A 21,112-nucleotide genomic window follows, 5' to 3' on the forward strand; every position below is an offset into this window, starting at 1 on the left:
TCCCCATCTGTATGTGGCACCTGCTGTTCTGATTGCTTCAAGTAATGGTCGTAGTTGGCCTCTCATGCGCAGGGTGAGTCGCGATAAATCTGGGAAGAGTTGCACAGAAGCACCATCAAAGTCCAAGGGGCCTTGGGTCCATGCCCTTTGTAGAATTTCTTCCTTAATTGTGTAATAATGGACTCTCGCCAATACATCTCTCGGCGCGGGATCGTCTCCTCTCCTAGGACCCTGTACACGGTGCACACGATCTAGTTCCAACTCATCTGTAGGTGGTTTGTCCAGCAATCGATTAAATATGGCCACTATCGTAGCTCTAAGATCACCCCCTGATGTGGCTTCTGGCAAGCCGCGCACCCTGATGTTGTTTCTCCTGCTGCGATTTTCGCCATCATCTATGGAAAGTTGCATCAGGATCAAGCACTTTTTATAATCAACATGAGCCCTTTCCATGGCTGACATTCTGGACTCTAGGTGGGAAGTGGATGTCTCCACCTCAGATACCCTAGAGTCCACCGTATCTATCCTCTGCTTAAGGTCATGGATTTCTTTAGAAAGGGTATTCACAATAGTGGCTGCAGAGTCAGAAATGTCTTTTTTAGTGGGGAGAAGGGCGATCAGCTCTTTCCAGCCTTCAGGTAGTGCTGGCCCCTGTGTGTTGGCAGATTGTACAGTCTGAGCAAATGAGCAACTGTCCATCCCCGGGATTTCCGGGGATAGGATCGGGGAGTCCGGTCTGTTATGGAGAGACCTGTTACCTTGAGAGGCACTGGGGAGCCCCTTGCCCGTCTTTTTGAGCGATGCTGTGCCTGTGCTGTTGTTGCGCGGCGGCGCCATCTTGGATTCCGGGGCCGGTGACGGAGTGGCCGAGTTCCGCAGAAAATAAGCTGCAATGTCCGCGGTTTTGTTGGCTGCGGGTGATCCCGGAGGTCTGTCCGTCATGGACATGTAGTTGTTTACCCGGTAGGTATACTAGAACCGGTTCTCAGCCTGTACGAGGCATGGAGCTCCCAGAAGAAGCAGCCTCACAGCGCCATTGCCAAGCCACGCCCCAAGTTGCTGGTTCTTAACCAAGAGAGGCTCCATAGAACCTGTGGATATAGAACCATAGGCTGATCCAGGGTTCGAACTGACTTATCCCAGGTTTGTAGAATACTGTTCTGGAACACTCTGGAGTGGAACTGTGTATATGGCACTGCGCTGAAAGATGACACCATCTTGCCCAGTAGTCTCATGCACAGCCGAATAGAAGGGGCTAGTTCTTTTTTCACCTTCTGTACAAGTTCCACTATGGAGGTGACCTTTAAGGGCGGAAGGAACACTTTTTCTTGGGCGGTGTCCAAGACCAGACCCAGATACACCAAGGCTTGGGATGGACAAAGAGCCGACTTGTCCAAATTTAGTACCCAACCTAGGTGTTGCAAGACGCGCACTGTACTTGACATGTTTAGAATTAGTGTAGGGCGAGAGCATTCCCTTAGAAGTAGATCATCCAGATATCCTATCTTAGGGAAGCCAACACTGGGGCCAGAACCTTTGCGAAGATCCTGGGGGCCGTGGCTAGACCGAAAGGTAACGCCACAAACTGGAAATGACTGCCCTCTACAGCGAAGCGTAAAAATCTTTGGTGTGGACCGAAGATCGGCACATGAAGGTACGCATCCTTGATATCTATGGACGCTAAATAGTCTCCCTTTCTTAGGGACCTTTTTACCGAATGAACCAACTCCATGCCTAAAGATCGGACATCTACAAAGAAGTTGAGAGCCTTGAGGTCCAAAATGGGCCTTACTTCCCCATTTGGCTTCGGCACGGTGAATAGGTTTGAGTAAAACCCCTTGAATCTTTCCTCATGCGGGACCTTTACAATTACCCCTTGCATCAGCAGGTGATGTAAAGCTAAAAATAGGCATCTTCTTTTCTCTGGATCCACCAGGACCCTTGAATGTAGAAAACGGTTCGGGGAAACCTCCCGAAACTCTATCTTGTAACCGTTCTTTACAGTGGAAATGACCCATCTGTCTTAAACCAGTTCCTCCCAGGCCTCCCCAAACAGCCGAAGCCTGCCCCCCACCTGTGAGAGCGGGGGCGCCCCTTCACAAGGTAGACTTAGAGTTGGGCTTGGTTGGCTTTTGGGTCCAGGGTTTTTTCTGACCCTGTGGTCTTTAAACCCCGACGGCTGAGACCGTCGATACCGCTTAGGGGAAGAGGCACCAGGCCCTGGGGGATTAGGAATTTTATAAGAGGGCTGCTTCCCCTTCCTTTTAATAGGAAGCAGAGCGCTCTTACCTCCTGAGATCTTTTGGATGTATTTATCCAGATCATCACCAAACAGGCGCTCTCCATGAAAAGGAAAGGCAGCAAGTAGCCTTTTACATGGTGTCTCCGCAGACCAGCTCTTTAGCCACAATACTCGGCGCATATGAACTGATAACAACGCAAAATGAGACATCTGTTGAATTGAGTCCTTTAAGGCGTCAACCGCAAAACACAAGGCATGAGGGATCTCTGATTACTCCTCAGCAGATTCCCCCTGGGGAGGTATGTTCTTTACCATCCTCTTAAAGCGATCCTTTAGGGATTGACAAATCCCGATAGCTGCAATAGCAGGCTGAACTGCTGCACTGGCAACTGAAAAGGAGGCTTTTAGTAAGAACTCTAGCTTCTTATCAGCCGGATCCTTGAAAACCTGGGCATTATCCACTGGACAGGTTAAATTCTTATTCACAGAAGATATAGCAGCGTCTACCAAAGGTGTGCTCCACTTTTTCCTAAACTTTTCCTCCATAGGGTATAACACAGAAAACCTTTTGGGAGGTAAGTATATCCTGTCAGGATGTTCCCAGTCCGCATAAATTACCTGTTCCAGTAACGGATGCAAGGGAAAGGCTTGGGAAATTTGTTTAGTTCGCAAAGATCCCAAAGTAGAACAAGAGAGTGCAGACTCCTGAGCCGGAGGAACTTAAACCCAATTCGTACCATCTCCATTAGAGATTGGATAAACAATTTCTGGAAATGGGAGGCTGACATTGGTTCCTCAGCCGAGGAATCTTCAGCCTCCCCTACGTCCTGGTCGTTTAAGACCAAATCCTCCGGACCCATCTGGCTATAAGAGTCCTGGGGCTCTAGTGACTCACCCCTTGGCCCAGGCTCAGGGGAGGGAGATCTATTACGCTTCCTTCCCCCCTGTGTTACAGAGGCAATCACGACAGCTATCTTGCCTTCCAGGCCTGCTAAGGCAGATGCCAAATCATCCTTAGTAACATAAGCCGAGGCAGGTACCTTGGTAGTGGCTACTATGCCTGACAAGTGTAATGGATCAGCCAGGTCAGAAGCTGCAGGTCCTTCAGTAGAGACTGAGGCTGCATCAGTATGGGGTTGGTCTCCTGCTATTTGTGGAGGGACCTTTACCCCTGGGCTTGCCTTGTTCCCTGTTACTCGTCTTTTGGAAGACATTGCTTACATACGAAAAACACCAAGGAGTACTCCCCACAACTACAACCAGTCCTTGACCTGTCACCGCTGTCCAAGACCATCCGAATCACGTGCCCACAATCGCGCCAGGAGCTCCATGCTATATATCCTAGCATGGGATCTAGTGCGTGCATCAGTGGCTGGCAACCCGCCCGCCGTCCTGACGTGGACATCAGCGCATGCACACACTGGCGGCGCCGGTGGCGTACACGCGATGGACGCGTGGTGCGCACGCACATGCGCACTCCCCTGCCAAAAAGAAACATTTTTTAAAAATGTAAAAATTAAAAAAATAAATAAATAAAAAAAAAGCGCGCCAATCGGCCTATGTAACCCAGACAGCGTATCAAGGCTCACTGTGGTAGCTTCAGCAACAGGGAGAAATACATACATATATATATATATATATATATATATATATATATATATATATATATATATATATATATATACAGTATATATATATATAATGAACCCCAACGGGGAGTACTCACCATCCCAAGCAGCAGGGCCTGTCTTGCCAGGCCCAATCTTCCCCCATCACGGCGGGTAGCGCCTCTAAGGACCTTCAGGGACCGGGTCCCCCATATATTGGGGTCCACACCCCTGGACCTGTAAAGAACCCTTTGTGGTTTCCTTGGGCAAGGTTGACCAGGAATACCAACTTTTAACAAGGGTCCAGCGCCTAAAAAGGACACATTACAAGCAATACCTCGTTCTTGAGCCGAGGTTCGGGTACCATCCACTTTAGCTTAGTAAGCCATCCGAATGGATCCGATTATAACATCCTCAGTGGGACATTCTTTGAAGAAACTGAAGAACTTCAACAGCCATGACCATCACCTTCAAGACACTGGAGAAAAAACTGAGGCACTTCCTGTATAGGAGGGGTTATATGGGAGGAACCGTCTTACTATTGGTTGCCAGTGTCCAATCACCTGAAGGTAAGCGTATAACCCACATAGTCATTATTATGGTGCTCTGTGTCCTGTGATGTACGATAAAGAAAGCCCTATTTGTGGGAACAAAATGATAAAAATTTTGTTTGGGTACAGCGTAGCATGACCGAGCAATTGTCATTTAAAAAGAGCACTGAAAAACAGCACTGAAAGCTGAAAATTGGCTTGGACAGGGAGGGGGGAAAGTGCCCGGTATTGAAGTGGTTAAACAAGTCTGTAGATGTATTCAGACCCAAAAGGCAGTGTCCACTTTGGTCATTGCCAAGAAAACAGCGTCCTCTTCAGTCATCACCAATCAAAAGTCAAAACCACCCCTGCTCTGATTTTTGAGTAAATATGATTGTATAGAATATTAATAATTTTTCAAAGGGAAATTATTAATTTTCAAAGACAAGATCCGATTGTGTACTGCATGCATTATTCATAGCCCAGTGAATCGAGAATCCGGTGATAAATTCTTCTGTAATATATTCCTTTTGAACACAAATCAGCTAAATTAACACATCTGTTACTCCGTTATTTTGTTACGAGAATCAGGCACATTCAGCTCTCAACCAGTGCCATATGAAATTAACCACTTGTGAAATTCCCCTAGACAGCAACTTGAGCAAATCTAATGAACAGCATTGGTACTTTTCCCAAAAGGTTTTTATCATTCTAAACATTTTCATTGTTATGCTGGAAGGGTGGTTTGCGTCATCGATTAAAACTATAACAGAAAACTCATACTAGAATAATGTGCAACAAAAAAAGAAACAAGCATATGTATGGTTTGTCTAGGCAAGGGAAAGGCAGGTTCTCTTTAATGTTGGCCTTACCAGCGGTACATACTTATGGTCCCTTCACTCCCCCACCACTTAGATCAGCTGGGGAGAGACTGTGCCTAAGCTACCTTTTCTTCTCATATGACAGTGATGATGATTGATGACTGGATGCTCAGGCACCTAGAGAATGAGAGAGTCCTCAGTGTAACTCCAAATTGCAATTTTACACAGGGCTTTTTTCTTCTTTGCTCCTGGTGGCTGAACAGAGTGGAGGGTGAGTAAAAGAAAGTTAAATGTGTGTGCTATTGGTGGAACTGCCATGGTGCTGGGGTGGTTCACAGGAGCTCTTGCCATAATGTGCAAGTATGCACAGGTTACTTGTTCATTATGGTAGACTTACTTCTGAGTTTACCCTCCTCCAAAAATGTCAAGTGTGACATTCCTCTTGGACCATCACTTGCAGCTGCTGCCATCTTCTCTGCTACTCCAACAACTTATTTCTTCAGCAATGGGCAAGCCAATGTGATGCAACTCCCATGCATGAGCACTGAACTTATAGCACTTAGCTTCACTCTCAGCATCTTACAGATACATCCGCTGCTAAACTCGGTAGCTTAGCTACAAACCACTTGAAACTCATATTGAGTGAACAGCACTTACCTCCAGAAGCTGGATGTTCTTAGCGTAGGCGATATTGGGCAGCGAGGCGTGAATAATATCAACAACTGATTGCAAATGCTGCAGACAGGCTGCCTGGAAGTCTGAACTCTTCACTTTAACAGCACCAACTCTTCGCTCTATATTCATCTGTTCACAGTCCATGATGAAACCTCTAAACATGGACAGAATGTTTCGATATTCCTCAGGTGACAGCTCAGCTTGACCACTGGATATTTTGTCTTTCACCTTCTCTGCAGTTTCCACCATGGAGCAGAACTTGTTAAAATGCCTGCTGTAAGCCTCAACTTCCTCCATGGAGAGTTTGACAATTAAAAAGATCTTTTTCACCTTAATATGGAAAGATAAACAGTGAGAAAACAAAAGATAAACATTGACCTTTAGGCGATTATGGGCAGTACATGAAAAGACACATCAAAGGGCAGTTTCAGTGTTTTTTTGAAAACTGTCTTTTTATTGAGAATATTTTTTGATTTACAATAGAGAGAGAAGGTACACTGTAAAACCATAGATAAGTAACAGGATCATAAAAACAGCAAACAGCGTTCAAGTATACAATGACAATTCCGTAAGGAATCGGGGAGTTTCAGTGTTTTTATATGTCTATAAGATTAAAGCCAGCGACTCAGAGTGCTCTTGCAAAGAAAATTCTTTAGTGGCTACATGTATAAAAGCATGATACAAAAGATGTTAACGGGTTTCGGCTTTTGCAGCCTTCTTCATGCAAAAGCCGAAATGCGTTAACATCTTTTATATCATGCTTTTATACATGCAGCCAATAAAGAATTTTCTTTGCAAGAGCACTCAGAGTTGCCAGCTTTAAGTTTATTGATATCTACTACCTTGGGAACTCCGCCCCAGCCAGAGCACCGGACTCCAGCTCCTGGATATAAAATATAGCAGTTGAGCTTTGGTATATTTTTCTAAGTCTTATTTATTGTTTTCAGTACCAAAATATACTCTTTAACAATTCTTTTGTAAATATGAAATACTATTTATGAATGTTTTAATCATTAATCACCACTTTCAGTGAGTAAACACCTGAATTACAGAGAATTACCTTTCCTATTAGAGACAGGAATTCAGTCAGTCTAGAAAGGCTGCCAAAAGGGTGCAGGTTATGCTTCTCTTTCTTAATGGAAAGTCTAGCATGCTTTACAGTCATAAAAAAATAATATAAACGTGACCAAAACCATTGTAATATCCCTTAAAATAAATATTCCTATTTTTTTTCTAACTAGGATTCATTATACAAGTATTCTTTATAGATCAAACGTTGTGGACACTTGACTGACACAGCTTGTTGGACCTCTTATTCTAAAACCTTAGACTATAATATGGAATTTTGCACCTTTGCAGCAATAACAGCTTCCATCCTTCTGGGAAGGCTTTCTGCAAGATTTTGGAATGTGTCTGTGGGAATTTGTGTTCATTCTGCTAAAAGAACATTTGTGAGGTCAGATATTGACGTTGGTTGAGTAGATCTGTCTCACAATCAGTTTTCTAATTCATCCCAACTGTATTTAGTAACGTTTGGGTCAGTTCACAGTTCCTCCATCCCAAACTGGTCAAATCATGTCCATATGGAGATGGCTTTATGCACAAGGACACAATAATATTAGAATAGAAACAGATCCTTCCCCATACTGTTGCCACGGTTAGAAGTGCAAATTGTCTGAATGTCTTTGTTTTCCAAAGTATTAACAGAACCCTGAACTAGCGTCAGTACACAGGGTGGTAGTTTTGAGCTTTGGCGTAGGGATCTGGAGACCATTAGTGATGAGGAATGGGAGCGAGCTCTGGTGAATTTGACCAGAGTCTCCCTATTCTCCTCACAGTGTTTTACCCAGGTATTATTCACAGGTCTCACTATACTCCTCAAAAACTACATACTTGCGGTAAAGCAGCTACACCAAACTGTCCAAGATGTACTAGTGAAACTGGGTCACTTATACACATGATGTGGCGTTCAATATTGGGAGTATATATTGGATACCTTAAACACTCTATGCTCCACACATGTTCATTCAGATCCAAAAATAGCTTTGCTATTAGGGATTATATCAGAAGATTTCCTTCCATCTGAAATGCATGTGATGTGGCTGCAGTCTATGTATATAGCCTGTAAACTCATATTGCAGAAATGGATATCAAACTCCCCACCAACAATTGCTCAATGGTTTGATGCGATTCATTTTAATTTGCAAAGGGAGGAATTGACATATAAACACAGGAAATGCCCCAAAAAATTCTGGAAAATTTGGTCTCGATGGCTAGACTCTAAACTGTTTGTGCAAATAGGTTGAGTCCACAGATGAGTTTGTTGTAAGTTAGTAGTGTAGTAGATACTTGGTATGAGATAACTGTACATATGAGCCGTTAAGGTGCAGTCGCTAAATTGAATATATTGGTTTACCTTAGTTGCTAATTTTATATATGAAGAATGTAATTATTAATGCTATGGTATAAGGCAGGGGTACTGAATAAAACTTCAAGGCGGTCCGGTTGGTAACATTTTCTTTCTGCAGAGGTCCGAATCTCAGTCTTCTTTTATGACTCATGTCTTTCACGTCACAGCCCCCTTTACATTACTGTCCTCAGTCCCCCTTTTCCCAACACAGCTCCCCTTACATCACAACCCCCTTTCACATCAGAGCCCCCCAACATTACAGCCCCACTTACATCCCAGCCCCCCTTGCAATGATAGACCCCCTCCCTCACATCACAGTCCCCCTTGCAATCTTACCCCCCACATCACAGCTCACCCCCTCCCGACATCACAGCCCCCCTCCACACATCACAAACCCTTCATTTAACAGCCTCCCTCTCACATCACAGCCCCCCATATCATAGCTCCCCCTCATATCACAGCCCCCCATATCACAGCTCCGCCATATCACAGCCCCCCCCTCACATCACAGAGGATCTCTGTGTAAATAGGGAGGAAGCTGTCAACTTTATGTTCTGTGTTCTGGACATTTTCATATTGGGCATTCCATAATTCCCTACTCCATTCAAGTTATCATCCCCTAAGAAAACAACAAAAACAAACCAAGGACTGTTTACTGCATTTGAGTGAATGAAGGAAATGCTGTGTGACTGGCTGTGGAGCAGTGGAGACCCAGACATCAGTGACTCTTATGGGGGTAGTGCTACATTTTCAAAGAAATATGTACAGCAAGTGCAAGTATGTAACAATATACAAACTGACATAAAGACAAACATGCATGTGTTATAGGTTATGCACATGGAAACTAGGATGGATGTTGGAATATCTTTGGTCGCTACCGACAACAAAGACAAATTTCACACATGCCAGAGAGATGAGCATGAAACACACCTGGATTATGTAATCTTTGTCTGTTCTGAGAAGGAGGTCACAGTCAGGCCAAATCTTATGACCACTCCTTTTACTTTCCTTTTTCTCTGTGTGAAGCAACATTTTAATATCTTCTGGTGGTTGGCGGCAGATGTTCGAGAAATGAGGTGCAAGGCTTGGAGGAGACATTTTACCTGGAATAAAACAAAGGTAACAGTTTAAAATTTTGAATTGAATTCTCTTTAAAGCACTAGTCCCTCTAGTACTGTATAAGGTGGGAGATGCAAAGGGATTTCTTCTAAAGGAAAAAAAATGGTTCCATTTACAAGTGTCGGAGGTGGGAACGTGTTCTTATTGAAATAAATCTTTTTTACTCTTGTACCCATGACAACTGTAAAATTTTGGATTTTCTCTCTGCTGTCACCAGAGCAAACAATGGGTCTGGATCTCTTCAAAGGAAACAGAAATAGAACAAGTTCTTTCAAGAGCTTCTGACTCCCCCTCAATCTAACTGTGGTTCTACCTTAAAACATGAATGGATTAAATATAATTTTTTAATATCTGCTTCAAGGTTTTTAAAGGATCACTATAGGGAAAAATGTAACTGTATGTTGTTAATACATTGTCAGGAGTGTGTAAATGCTCCTGTTTTTTACAGCTGGTGGTCTAATTCCAGCATCCTGGTTTTGGTTATGATGCATCCCTGTCTGCTTGTCCACCTGCAAGGTGATTGATGTGGCCAGTATCTAGGTGGAGACCAAACCTGATTTAAGCCAGCCAAACCTGCAGTCTCATACTTGTGATTGCATTTGTAACATGTGCTCCAAGCTCTTTGTTTGCCCTGCCTGCTGATATTGGGCTGTATTGACTACTCTCTGAACTCTGCCTGCCTTTTGACTACGGATTTGACCCTGACTATTCTGAACTTTGCCTGCCATGTACCTAGACCAGTGATGGTGAACCTTGGCACCTCAAATGTTTTGGAACTACATTTCCCATGATGCTCAACTACACTGCACAGTGCAGGAGCGTCATGGGAAATGTAGTTCCAAAACATCTGGGGTGCCAAGGTTCGCCATCACTGACCTAGACTGTCATTGAACCACTCTGCCTGTCTACCAACTGCAAGAACTGTCTGCCACTGCAACTGCTGTGCTCAGTTTGCACCTACCCCAATGTGGTAACCAGGCATTATAGCTTTGTGTATAAGTCCTGGGGGCAACCGAGTACCGGTAGGCCTGCTTGCCATTTGGGAAAGGGGGCTGCTATAGGTGAAGAGCACAGAAAACAACGATAGTGCCTGACCACCTGCGTTACGGGTAACCATGACATACAGGTAATGATAGCATTCAGTATATAAACAGGCCTTTATTTACATTTAGCACTGCATTTATGTACAGGTCAGGTTTTCCAGTAAAGGTGACAGAAACTATCTAGCACAAAACATAAAACACTTATAATGGTCAGCTTTTATTTATTTAAAATAAAAAATGTTTCCAAGAGAAGAAAAAAACTGTTGCTGTAACTACTTAAAGTCCAACTCCACCCACAGAATGACAATGCCAATGAACACACCCTGTATGCGTTCAGGGACCGGCACCCGCACTTACCCACATGTCATATTAGGAAACAGCAGCTGAGTCCATGCAGCCACTTGTCCCAATACAAATGAGTGGGAAGCTTGCACTGTGCATCCCTGTGCAGGAAAAATAAGGACCTGCATGGGGCCCCCAGTGAAGTACCCTGTGTGAGTGGCCCCTTATTCCTAAGCAAGAAGGTTTAAAAAAATGAATATAAAACTGTCAGAATTATTTGCTACGAAGCTAAAACTCTGAAACCTAATTCGATTTTTTTTTCTGATAGTGGCAGCGACATTTGAAGAGCCGCCCTAATAAGTTATGTGTATCAGGATGGGATTGTGGTCCAGTAATATGCACAGCAGTGACAGGCATATAAATAAAATGGATGTCATGTCAATGGCTGAGATGCTTAGCTGCCATAGCTTTCGGCTACTCGTTAATGTGGCATTATCGTTACACATGACAGTCTTGTCACTCACAAATTTCACTGCCAGATGGGATATGCTGTCAAATGACAGTGCAAATACATCTCCCAGAGTCATTTATATAAATACATGCAGGCACTCTTTTATAATATGATAAAAACAAATGAGAGAAAAACATTATTAATTTTAGCTGAAACAGATACACTGGCTTGGTTTGCATCATCACCTCACATTTCTCACCAGAAATTGGTGAACTACCAATACCACAGACAATGAGCTCAATTCACAAGCTTAACATAAGGATAATAGGATTTTTGTACTGGGAGTCCAAATCCTTTTTTTGGAGTTCATTGAGAGTCACAGAAATTCTTTGAATTCTTAGACTGTCGTCAAGAAGGAAGTCCTGGGCCTCAACCCTCAACCCACCAGGAACTCCTGTGTCCCTCAATGGATAGTAAAGAAATTGGATTTTTGCAGTGTAAAACCTTTTTTTGGAGTTGATAGGGTAAATGGAATAGCCATTTTATTTATCAAACATTTAGTTATAAGTATTAAAACATGTGTTTCTGATTAAGCAGATATACTTGGTACAAATAGGTTACAAGTCATTTGATGTAACCGGAAGAAAGAAGCATTTAAATAAAGGAATTGTCAAAAACTATCTCTTGTAATTTTTAACGTTTTTGACACTTTTTTTGTGAAATGGTAGGGGTACTTTTGTACCCTCTTACCATTTCACACAGGGGGGAGGGCTGGGATCTGGGGGTCCCCTTGTTAAAGGGGGCTTCCAGATTACGATAAGCCCCCCCGCCCGCAGACCCCCACAACCACCGGGCAAGGGTTGTGGGGATGAGGCCCTTGTCCCCATCAACATGGGGACAAGGTGTTTTGGGGGGCTACCCCAAAGCACCCTCCCAATGTTGAGGGCATGTGGCCTGGTACGGTTCAGGAGGGGGGGCGCTCTCTCGTCCCCCCCTCTTTTCCTGCGGCCTGCCAGGTTGCGTGCTCGGATAAGGGTCTGGTGTGGATTTTTGGGGGGACCCCACTCCATTTTTTTTTATTTTGGCGCGGGGTTCCCCTTAATATCCATACAAGAGCTGAAGGGCCTGGTATGGAATTTAGGGGGACCCCCCACGTCATTTTTTTTTTAAATTTTGGTTCGTGGGTTCCCCTGTGGGGAATTCCCATGCCATTTTTATCAATGAACTTTTATGTGTATTGTCGGACTGGCAATTCATTAATAGCCGCAAGTAGTTTTAAATGACTTTTTTTCCTTTGAAATGTCATTTTGCTGTCAGACTGTTCTAAACACGGGAAACATGCGCCCCTTTACAGGCATACTATAGACACCCCCCAGGTACGAAATTTAAAGGAATATTACACTTTTATTGTTTCACTTTAAGCATTATTAAAATCACTGCTCCTGAAAAAACTGCCTTTTTTAAAACTTTTTTTTGCATTGATCCATGTCCCCTGGGGCAGGACCCAGGTCCCCAAACACTTTTTATGACAATAACTTGCATATAAGCCTTTAAAATTAGCACTTTTGATTTCTCCCATAGACTTTTAAAGGGCTTTCGAATTTGCCGCGAACACCCCAAATTGTTCGCTGTTCGGCGAATAGCTGATGTTCGAGTCGAACATGAGTTCGACTCGAACTTGAAGCTCATCCCTAATCACAGGGTTCTCTGTCATTTCAGAACAATTATTTTGAATGTATCACAATGTACTGTATTGTTCTCCCTGCTTGTGGATAGCTACATGCTTGAATAATAAATATACCTTTGTTGAATTCAACTTCAGCAGTCAACGTTACTGAAACCCCTTGAGTTCTGGGGTTCAGCTATCAAATGGTCCTTCGGAGCCGGATATGATAACCCTACAGATATCGCTAAGAAATGTAACAACACAAGCTGGGAATTCACTTCTGCTGGTAAGGGTAAACAAATGTCTTGCTTACTGTGACTTCCCCTTGTGCTGTGCTTATTTCTGTAAGTCTGTGTCATGGAGTACTCTTTCCTTGACTGTTGAATTTTTTACATTTTTTTTCCTTTTTCCTTTCCATACTATCTGCCACTTTGTACTGTGCTTTGCATGTGTGTGTGTTCAGTGTGTTCTGCTGAATGGCTTGCCCTATTTCAGGTGCAATGTATGCTTAGCTAGGATTTCTGCAGTTCCTGCATCTGGGGTGACCAGCCAGGTCACAAATCGGGTTTTTGGACTCAAGGTATCATTCATAGGCTGTGGCTGATAAAGTACTATGTGTGGTGGAGCCCTGGTTTATTGCCAAGGGTGACAGGCTGCTTTAAAAAAACAAACAAAAAAAAAAAAAAACAGCACTGCTTGAAACCTTAGTACCGATTTGGAATGAAAATTCGGTTTTCCTTTGACACAGGTTAAATTGCATGGCTTGTGTGTGTGAACAGCTGTATTGTCATGCAATTGAGTGATCTGAGTGAACTGTAAAAGAAGAAGAAAAAAAAAGTAAAATATCCCTAATAATATATTAATATATATATATATATATGTGTGTGTGTGTGTGTGTGTGTGTTTTTGAAGAGTTTTCCAATGTGCTCAGTATGAGTTGAGTTGAGCTGAGCTGAGTTGCATCTTGATATAGCACGGTCTGAGTTGCATCTTGATATAGCGCGGTCCTTTACCCAGAAGGGTCCCAACGCACTTACAAACACATACACATACTAGGGCCAATTTATAGACAGGATCTGATTAAACTACCAGCATGTCTTTGGAGTGTGGGAGGAAACCGGAGTACACGGAGGAAACCCATGCAGGCACAGGAAGAACATGCAAACTCCAGGCAGTATGGTGAAGTATAACTTTCTTGCAAGACAAAGGGGAACTTATAAAAAAAATGTTTTTTTGAGCTGCTCATTTTTAACAATGGTGAACAATAATTTTTATAGTAATGGTATACCATAAATAAATAAAATCCACGTGGTTATAAATAGTTTGACGTCAAACAATTTTTGGTATTAGAAAAAGTGCACTGGTAAAACATCTAAGAAAGAAAATGTTCAAAATACTTACTGTATGCTAAAAAAAAAAAAAAAAAAAAAAAAAAAAAAAAAACCTAACCTTTGGTTTATTTTTAGGAGGAAAATATAATGTGTTTTGTTACTAAAATTTTGATGCTTATTCCTCAGATTAGTTCTATGCCCTGGGCTGATTTATTTAAAGGGGTTGTAAACCCTCAAGGTTTTTCACCTTACTGCATTCTATGCATTAAGGTGAAAAACCTTCTGTAGTGCTGCAGCCCCCCAACCCCCCCCCCCCCCCCCCATTTTACTTAACTGACAAGGATCTTTCTCTGACCAGGAACGAGCACACATCTGTAGCTGGTGTCTCGTGTCCTGATTGGATAGATTGATAGCAGTGCAGCCATTGGCTCCCGCTGCTGTCAATCAAATCCAATGACACGGCAATGGGGGGCGGGGCTGAGTCCTGCATTCTGTGAACGGCCACAGATGTGGGACTCAGGAGCGCGCCCGCACTGGTGTCCACCAAGAAGAGCGATTCGCCAACGTGGACACTCGATGAGGGGAGGAGCCACCAGCGCCGCTGGGAGACCCCAGAAGAGGATGTTCGGGGCCACTCTGTGCAAAACGAACTGCACAGTGGAGGTAAGTATGACATGTTTCTTATTTTATTTTATTTTTTTTAAACAAGGGTTTGCAACCCCTTTAAGGTCTTTAGAACAGAAGGAGACCACAGCCTTCAAAGACAATTCACCAATGGAAGTATTGTTCTAAAGTGTTTCTATTTTCATATGTAAATATTTATGGATTTCATTCGCCCCATTAATTAAATATTCATTCAGTCATTTGAGTCTGTACTGCCCTTAGCAGTTTCTTGTTCCTATTTACAGTATGAGGTGCTAGACTTTTTTTTTGTTGTGTTCTGATCTGACATGTATGAGCTTTGAAATTTAACGAGTTTCAATGCCCCAGATAATTAAGCGTCTACTGTCTTAGGCTATGTTTTCACTATAGTGACTTTACAGTCTCTAGATCAGGGTTACATCGAAGGTCGCATCAAAGTAGTGCAGGAACCTTTTAAAAGAGGCTGCAACTTTAAGTGGCACTGATGCAAATTGAGCCGTAGATAGTTTTTGTATATTATTTTAAGATGAAAAGTTTTATTAAGATTGAATTGAATAATTGCTGCTCTAGTTTAAACACCCATGTAAAAAAAATAAAAAATAAAATTAATGAATGTATGTCAGTGTTACTACATTTATTAAGATTACTTGGGTATTGTTAATAAGGATGAGCTTCGGTGTGTTCGCACAGCCCACGTGCAGAGCCCGCCAAGAAGTCGGCACTGCGCTGTGCTAATCCCAGGCAGTGAGACATTTCCCGATCTCTGCAGCTGCGCATCGGGACAATGTCTCCCTGCCTGTGATTAGCACAGCGCAGTGCTGACTTCCTGACGGGCTCTGCACAAGGGCTGTGCGAACACGCCTGAGCTCATCCTTAATTACTAAGATTTTAAAAGAGACTTATGTCACAGATCTTCAGCTCTTCTACAGATGATGGTATTGTATTGGTATTGGCATTTAGTTCCATTGCTTTAACTCAGGGGTCCTCAAACTACGGCCCTCCAGTTGTTCAGGAACTACAATTCCCATGCCTAGTCATGTCTGTGAATGTCAGAGTCTTGCAATGCCTCATGGGACTTGTAGTTCCGCAACAGCTGGAGGGCCGTAGTTTGAAGATCCCTGCTTTAACTTATAAGGTCTGCGGTTGTATCTTGTCCCACAAAACTTGTGTTTAAGACTAGTTAAACCTCCCGTTGTTAATTGAATTAGCTACATGCCCAGCCAGTACTGCCCTTTCAAGCTGAAGCACATTGCCTTAGGCTTTGCATATTAATGTCCCTAGCAAGTCTGCCTTTGTGTCTCCAAGTGCATTCAAGCCAATTTCCTGTTTGGTGTCACCATGCAACTGTACCTACTCTTATAGATTCCTGTGTGGCTGTTTGCATGGCTACTCATTTCTAGCTGTCTTGTGTGTCTTTGTGCATCTGTCCCCAGTGTTTGTGTGTGTCAGGCACACACCTGTCAGCTTGAATTTTACTCCCTACTGTTTAGTGATCCCAGCACCTCAGTGCTGCAAGGGATTATCATTTGTCCATTGGCCCTTAGTTCTAGGTATCTGCCTGCTTGGGTGATTAAGAGGGCCGCAACTGGGGAACTATCTGCAGCCCAACCCATCTCCACCATCAGGAGCAATGGAGAAGACAAGGCAGTTCCTTAGATTCTGCGCCTCGGCCCTTTCAAGGGCCCTCACAATTGTTGCATGTGCAGACATGCTGCATTCTCCCCAGATAGTACCATTAGGTATCCTTCCTGCTTTAGAGTCCTTGTACACATCAACTGTATCTTGTGTACCTGACTTCCTGTGAACCCTGAATCCCAGTGCTGCAAGTGGTTCTTACTAGCATTTTGTTTCCTGCCTGCCAGAAAGACCAGAACCCCAGTGCTGCACTATACTCCTGCCATTCTTGTAAATCCTGTATTCTGTGCTCTCCAAGTCTCTTGTCTCTGTACTTACATGTTCCTGGTTAACTGTAGGATCCTGATCCAAGCCATACGTGATAGCCCCCAACCCCCCCTTTGAGACAGAATGTTTCATTGAATTCAGGATAGTGTAGACAGTTTAGCACTGATGACAGTTGAATAACATTTTATACTAAATGACAATGGTTTCTCCTTGTATGAAGATGTTTTTCTTTTCTTCTAGGTTTTATTACCTCTAGAACATAGATTTACTTCACTAGTAAAAAAAAAAAAAAAAAACTCAATGGCTTTATGGGCATTTTTGTTAATGATCTAATGTTGGATTAACAATCTGAGTGACGCCATCTTCAAAAATATCTTCCCTCATTCCTTGGCTTTATGACATCAGTCACAAACAGCATTGACTGAAAAGTGTGCTTTCAAAAGCTTTTTGGATGTCTGAAGAACTTTGATACTTATCATGTCAGCTGTCTGAAAAAGTCAAAGCTCAGTTTGCTACAATTGCAAAAAAGTCTTCACATCTACTGGAAGTTTCTTGTCATGTGGACTGTAGTCCTGAAGAAAAGAATATTATGTATGAACATTGTATGCATTCTTAGGAGTTGCAGTGGTGTCTTATGGAGGACTAGCTGTCAAAGTTACAGTGGAGGAATCGACTAAAGACTTGGCGTTCATTAGGGATGAGCCGAACACCCCCCTGTTCGGTTCGCACCAGAACATGCGAACAGGAAAAAAATTTGTTCGAACACACGAACACCGTTAAAGTATATGGGACACGAACACGAATAATCAAAAGTGCTAATTTTAAAAGCTTATATGCAAGTTATTGTCATAAAAAGTGTTTGGGGACCTGGGTCCTACCCCAGGGGACATGGATCAATGCAAAAAAAAGTTTTAAAAACGTCCGTTTTTTCGGGAGCAGTGATTTTAATAATGCTTAAAGTGAAACAATAAAAGTGTAATATCCCTTTAAATTTCGTAGCTGGGGGGTGTCTATAGTATGCCTGTAAAGGGGCGCATGTTTCCCGTGTTTAGAACAGTCTGACAGCAAAATGACATTTCAAAGGAAAAAAAGTCATTTAAAAATACTCGCGGCTATTAATGCATTGCCAGTCCAACAATACACATAGAAGTTCATTGATAAAAACGGCATGGGAATTCCCACAGGGGAACCCCGAACCAAAATAAAAAAAAAAAATGACGTGGGGGGTCCCCCTAAATTCCATACCAGGCCCTTCAGGTCTGGTATGGATATTAACCACTTGACCACTGGGCACTTAAACCCCCTTCCTAACCAGACCAATTTTCAGCTTTCGGTGCTCTCACACTTTGAATGACAATTACTCAGTCATACAACACTGTACCCATATGAATTTTTTGTCCTTTTTTTCACACAAATAGAGCTTTCTTTTGGTGGTATTTAATCACCGTTGGGTTTTTTATTTTTTGCGCTATAAAAGAAAAAAGACTGAAAATTTGGTAAAAAAATGAATTTTTCTTTGTTTCTGTTATAAAATTTAGCAAATTAGTAATTTTTCTTTGTAAATTTTGGCCAAAATTTATACTGCTACATATCTTTGGTAAAAATAAGTACAACTTTGTGTATATTATTTGGTCTTTGTGAATGTTAGAGAGTCCAAATGCTATGGTGCCAATATCTGAAAATTGATCACACCTGAAGTACTGACGGCCTATCTAATTTCTTGAGACCCTAACATGCCAGAAAAGTACAAATACCCCCCAAATGACCCCTATTTGGAAAGAAGACATTCCAAGGTATTTAGAAAGATGCATGGTGAGTTTTTTTGAAATTGTCATCTTTTCCCACAATTCTTTGCAAAATCAAGATTTTTTTTTTTCACAAAATTGTCATATTAGAAGGTTATTTCTCACACACAGCATATGCATACCACAAATTACATCCCAAAACACATTCTGCTATTACTCCCGAGTATGGCGATACCACGTGTGTGAGACTTTTACACAGCGTGGCCACATACAGAGGCCCAACATGCACGGAGCACCTCCAGGCGTTCTGGAGCACCCAGGCCAATTCTTATATTTCTCTCCTACATGTAAAAATAATAATTTATTTGCTAGAAAATTACATAGAACCCCAAAACATTATATATATATTTTTTTTAGCAAAGACCCTAGAGAATACAATGGCGGTTGTTGCAACTTTTTATCTCGCACGGTATTTGCGCAGCAATTTTTCGAACGCTTTTTTTTTGGAAAAAAAACAGTTTTGTGCTTTAAAAAAAATAAAACAGTAAAGTTAGCCCAATGTTTTTGCATAATGTGAAAGATGAAGTTACGTCGAGTAAATAGATACCTAACATGTCACCCTTCAAAATTGCACACTCTTGTGGAATGGTGCCAAACGTCGCTACTTAAAAATCTCCATAGGTGACGCTTTAAAATTTTTTACTGGTTACATGTTTTGAGTTACAGAGGAGGTCTAGGGCCAAAATTATTGCTCTCGCTCTAACGTTCGCAGTGATACCTCACATGTGTGGTTTGAACACCGTTTTCATATGTGGGTGGGACTTACGTATGTGTTCGCTTCTGCATGCGAGCACACGAATGTGGGCGCTTTAAACATTTTTTTTTTTTTTTATTGTTTATTTTACTTTATTTATTTTAGTTTGACACTTTTCCCCCCCCAAAAAAATTTTTGATCACTTTTATTTCTATTACAAGGAATGTAAACATCCTTGTAATAGGAATATGGCATGACAGGTCCTCTTTACAGTGACATATGGGGTCAATAAGACCCCACATCTCACCTCTAGGCTGGGAAGCCTGAAATAAAAAAAAAAAAAAAACGATCTTGGCTTCGATCGTAGCGGTGAGTCGGTAGAAGCACCGGAGGGTGGCGGGAAGGGGGGGGCGTCCCCTCTCGCCTCCCGTAAGAACGATCAAGCAGTGTAACAGCCACTATGATCATTCTTATGGTGTAGGGAATCGCCGGCTGAAAAAGCTGATATCTGAATGATGCCTGTAGCTGCACCCATCATTCAGATATCCCCGCTCAAAGTCAAGGACGTCATATGACTGTGGGCGGGAACTGGTTAAAAATTGCGGGGTATTGCAGAGTATTGCGGAGTAGTGCAGGGTATATTGTTGGGTATATTGCAGAGTATTGCTGGGCATATTGCAGGGTATTGTGGGGTATATTGCAGAGTATTGCGGGGTATTATGCAGAGTATTGCGGGGTATTATGCAGAGTATTGCGGGGTATAATGCAGAGTATTGCGGGGTATTATGCAGAGTATTGCGGGGTATAATGCAGAGTATTGCGGGGTATTATGCAGAGTATTGCGGGGTATAATGCAGAGTATTGCGGGGTATAATGCAGAGTATTGCGGGGTATAATGCAGAGTATTGCGGGGTATAATGCAGAGTATTGCGGGGTATTTATGCAGAGTATTGCGGGGTATTTATGCAGAGTATTGCGGGGTATTACGCAGAGTATTGCGGGGTATTATGCAGAGTATTGCGGGGTATTATGCAGAGTATTGCGGGGTATTACGCAGAGTAGTGCGGGGTATTATGCAGAGTAGTGCGGGGTATTTATGCAGAGTATAGCGGGGTATTTATGCAGAGTATAGCGGGGTATTATGCAGAGTAGTGCGGGGTATTATGCAGAGTAGTGCGGGGTATTACGCAGAGTATTGCGGGGTATTACGCAGAGTATTGCGGGGTATAATGCAGAGTATTGCGGGGTATTTATGCAGAGTATTGCGGGGTATTTATGCAGAGTATTGCGGGGTATTACGCAGAGTATTGCGGGGTATTACGCAGAGTAGTGCGGGGTATTACGCAGAGTAGTGCGGGGTATTATGCAGAGTAGTGCGGGGTATTACGCAGAGTATTGCGGGGTATTACGCAGAGTATTGCGGGGTATTATGCAGAGTATTGCAGGGATGGCTGAGCATGGAGGGATGGATGGATGTGACTGCAATCGTCACTGAGCACCGCTGTGGGCACTACACATGCAGCCCACAGCGGTGCTGCCATCCGATCCCTCCCCCTCTCCCCTCGCACTGTACCGATCGGTACAGAGAGGGGAGGGAGGAACCGGCGTCATGACATGACGCCGGTCTGTTGACATGTGATCGCTCCGTCATTTGACGGAGCGATCACATGGTAAACGGCCGCGATTAGCGGCCGTTTACCGTGATCCGTGATGCGCCGGGTCCTCTGGACCCGGCGGTCACGGAAGTTCTCGGGTGCGCGCCCCAGGGGGCGCGCGAGAGCAGTATTCTGGGAGGACGTCCCACGGACGTCCACCCAGAACTAGCCGACCGCGCTGCAGCCGTCTTTCGACTATGGCCCGGTCGGCAAGTGGTTAAGGGGAACCCCGGCCAA

General features: G+C 43.1%; 1 protein-coding gene across 1 annotated transcript in view; it reads right to left on the reverse strand.

The window, feature by feature from the left end:
• The window catches only part of DNAH14 (dynein axonemal heavy chain 14), a 415,539-nt gene that overhangs the window by 305,474 nt on the left and 88,953 nt on the right, over positions 1-21,112 (reverse strand). The window contains 2 exon segments of the mRNA XM_073628322.1: positions 5,858-6,205; positions 9,216-9,388. Coding sequence (XP_073484423.1) covers positions 5,858-6,205; positions 9,216-9,388 — 521 coding nt within the window.

Source organism: Aquarana catesbeiana, linkage group LG04, assembly GCF_042186555.1.
Source record: "Aquarana catesbeiana isolate 2022-GZ linkage group LG04, ASM4218655v1, whole genome shotgun sequence".
Lineage (NCBI taxonomy): Eukaryota > Metazoa > Chordata > Amphibia > Anura > Ranidae > Aquarana > Aquarana catesbeiana.